The 314-nt window shown below is 33.1% G+C and overlaps 1 protein-coding gene across 1 annotated transcript in view; it reads right to left on the reverse strand.

Annotated features, from left to right (window-relative positions):
* Window positions 1-314, reverse strand: part of LOC119594804 (endonuclease/exonuclease/phosphatase family domain-containing protein 1-like) — a 29,816-nt gene that overhangs the window by 5,297 nt on the left and 24,205 nt on the right. The window contains exon 13 of the mRNA XM_037943893.1: window positions 1-79. This exon is cut by the window's left edge and continues 65 nt beyond it. Coding sequence (XP_037799821.1) covers window positions 1-79 — 79 coding nt within the window. The remainder of the gene's footprint in view (window positions 80-314) is intronic.

A 314-nucleotide genomic window follows, 5' to 3' on the forward strand; every position in this document is an offset into this window, starting at 1 on the left:
GTACATTAAGAAGACAAGCAGACAGAAGCTGCACATTGTGACGAACATTGTATATAAAGGCTGCATATTCTGAACCCTGTGAAAAAATAAAAGTTGCTATTTAGAGTGAAATGACAAAAAAGGACTTTCTTATATGACAAAAAATTACAATGTTTCAAAATTTCCAAACATTAAAATACCTTTTCTATACTATTTCAACTAAATAATGAGATTATCCCAAGGCATTCCAACCACACATCAGTCAGTCATGCAGTCAGTTACATGATTGAAATTTGGAAGCTCAGGAAATATGCTTTCCATGCTCTGAGGTTTTG

Source organism: Penaeus monodon, chromosome 34 (assembly GCF_015228065.2).
Source record: "Penaeus monodon isolate SGIC_2016 chromosome 34, NSTDA_Pmon_1, whole genome shotgun sequence".
Taxonomy (NCBI): domain Eukaryota; kingdom Metazoa; phylum Arthropoda; class Malacostraca; order Decapoda; family Penaeidae; genus Penaeus; species Penaeus monodon.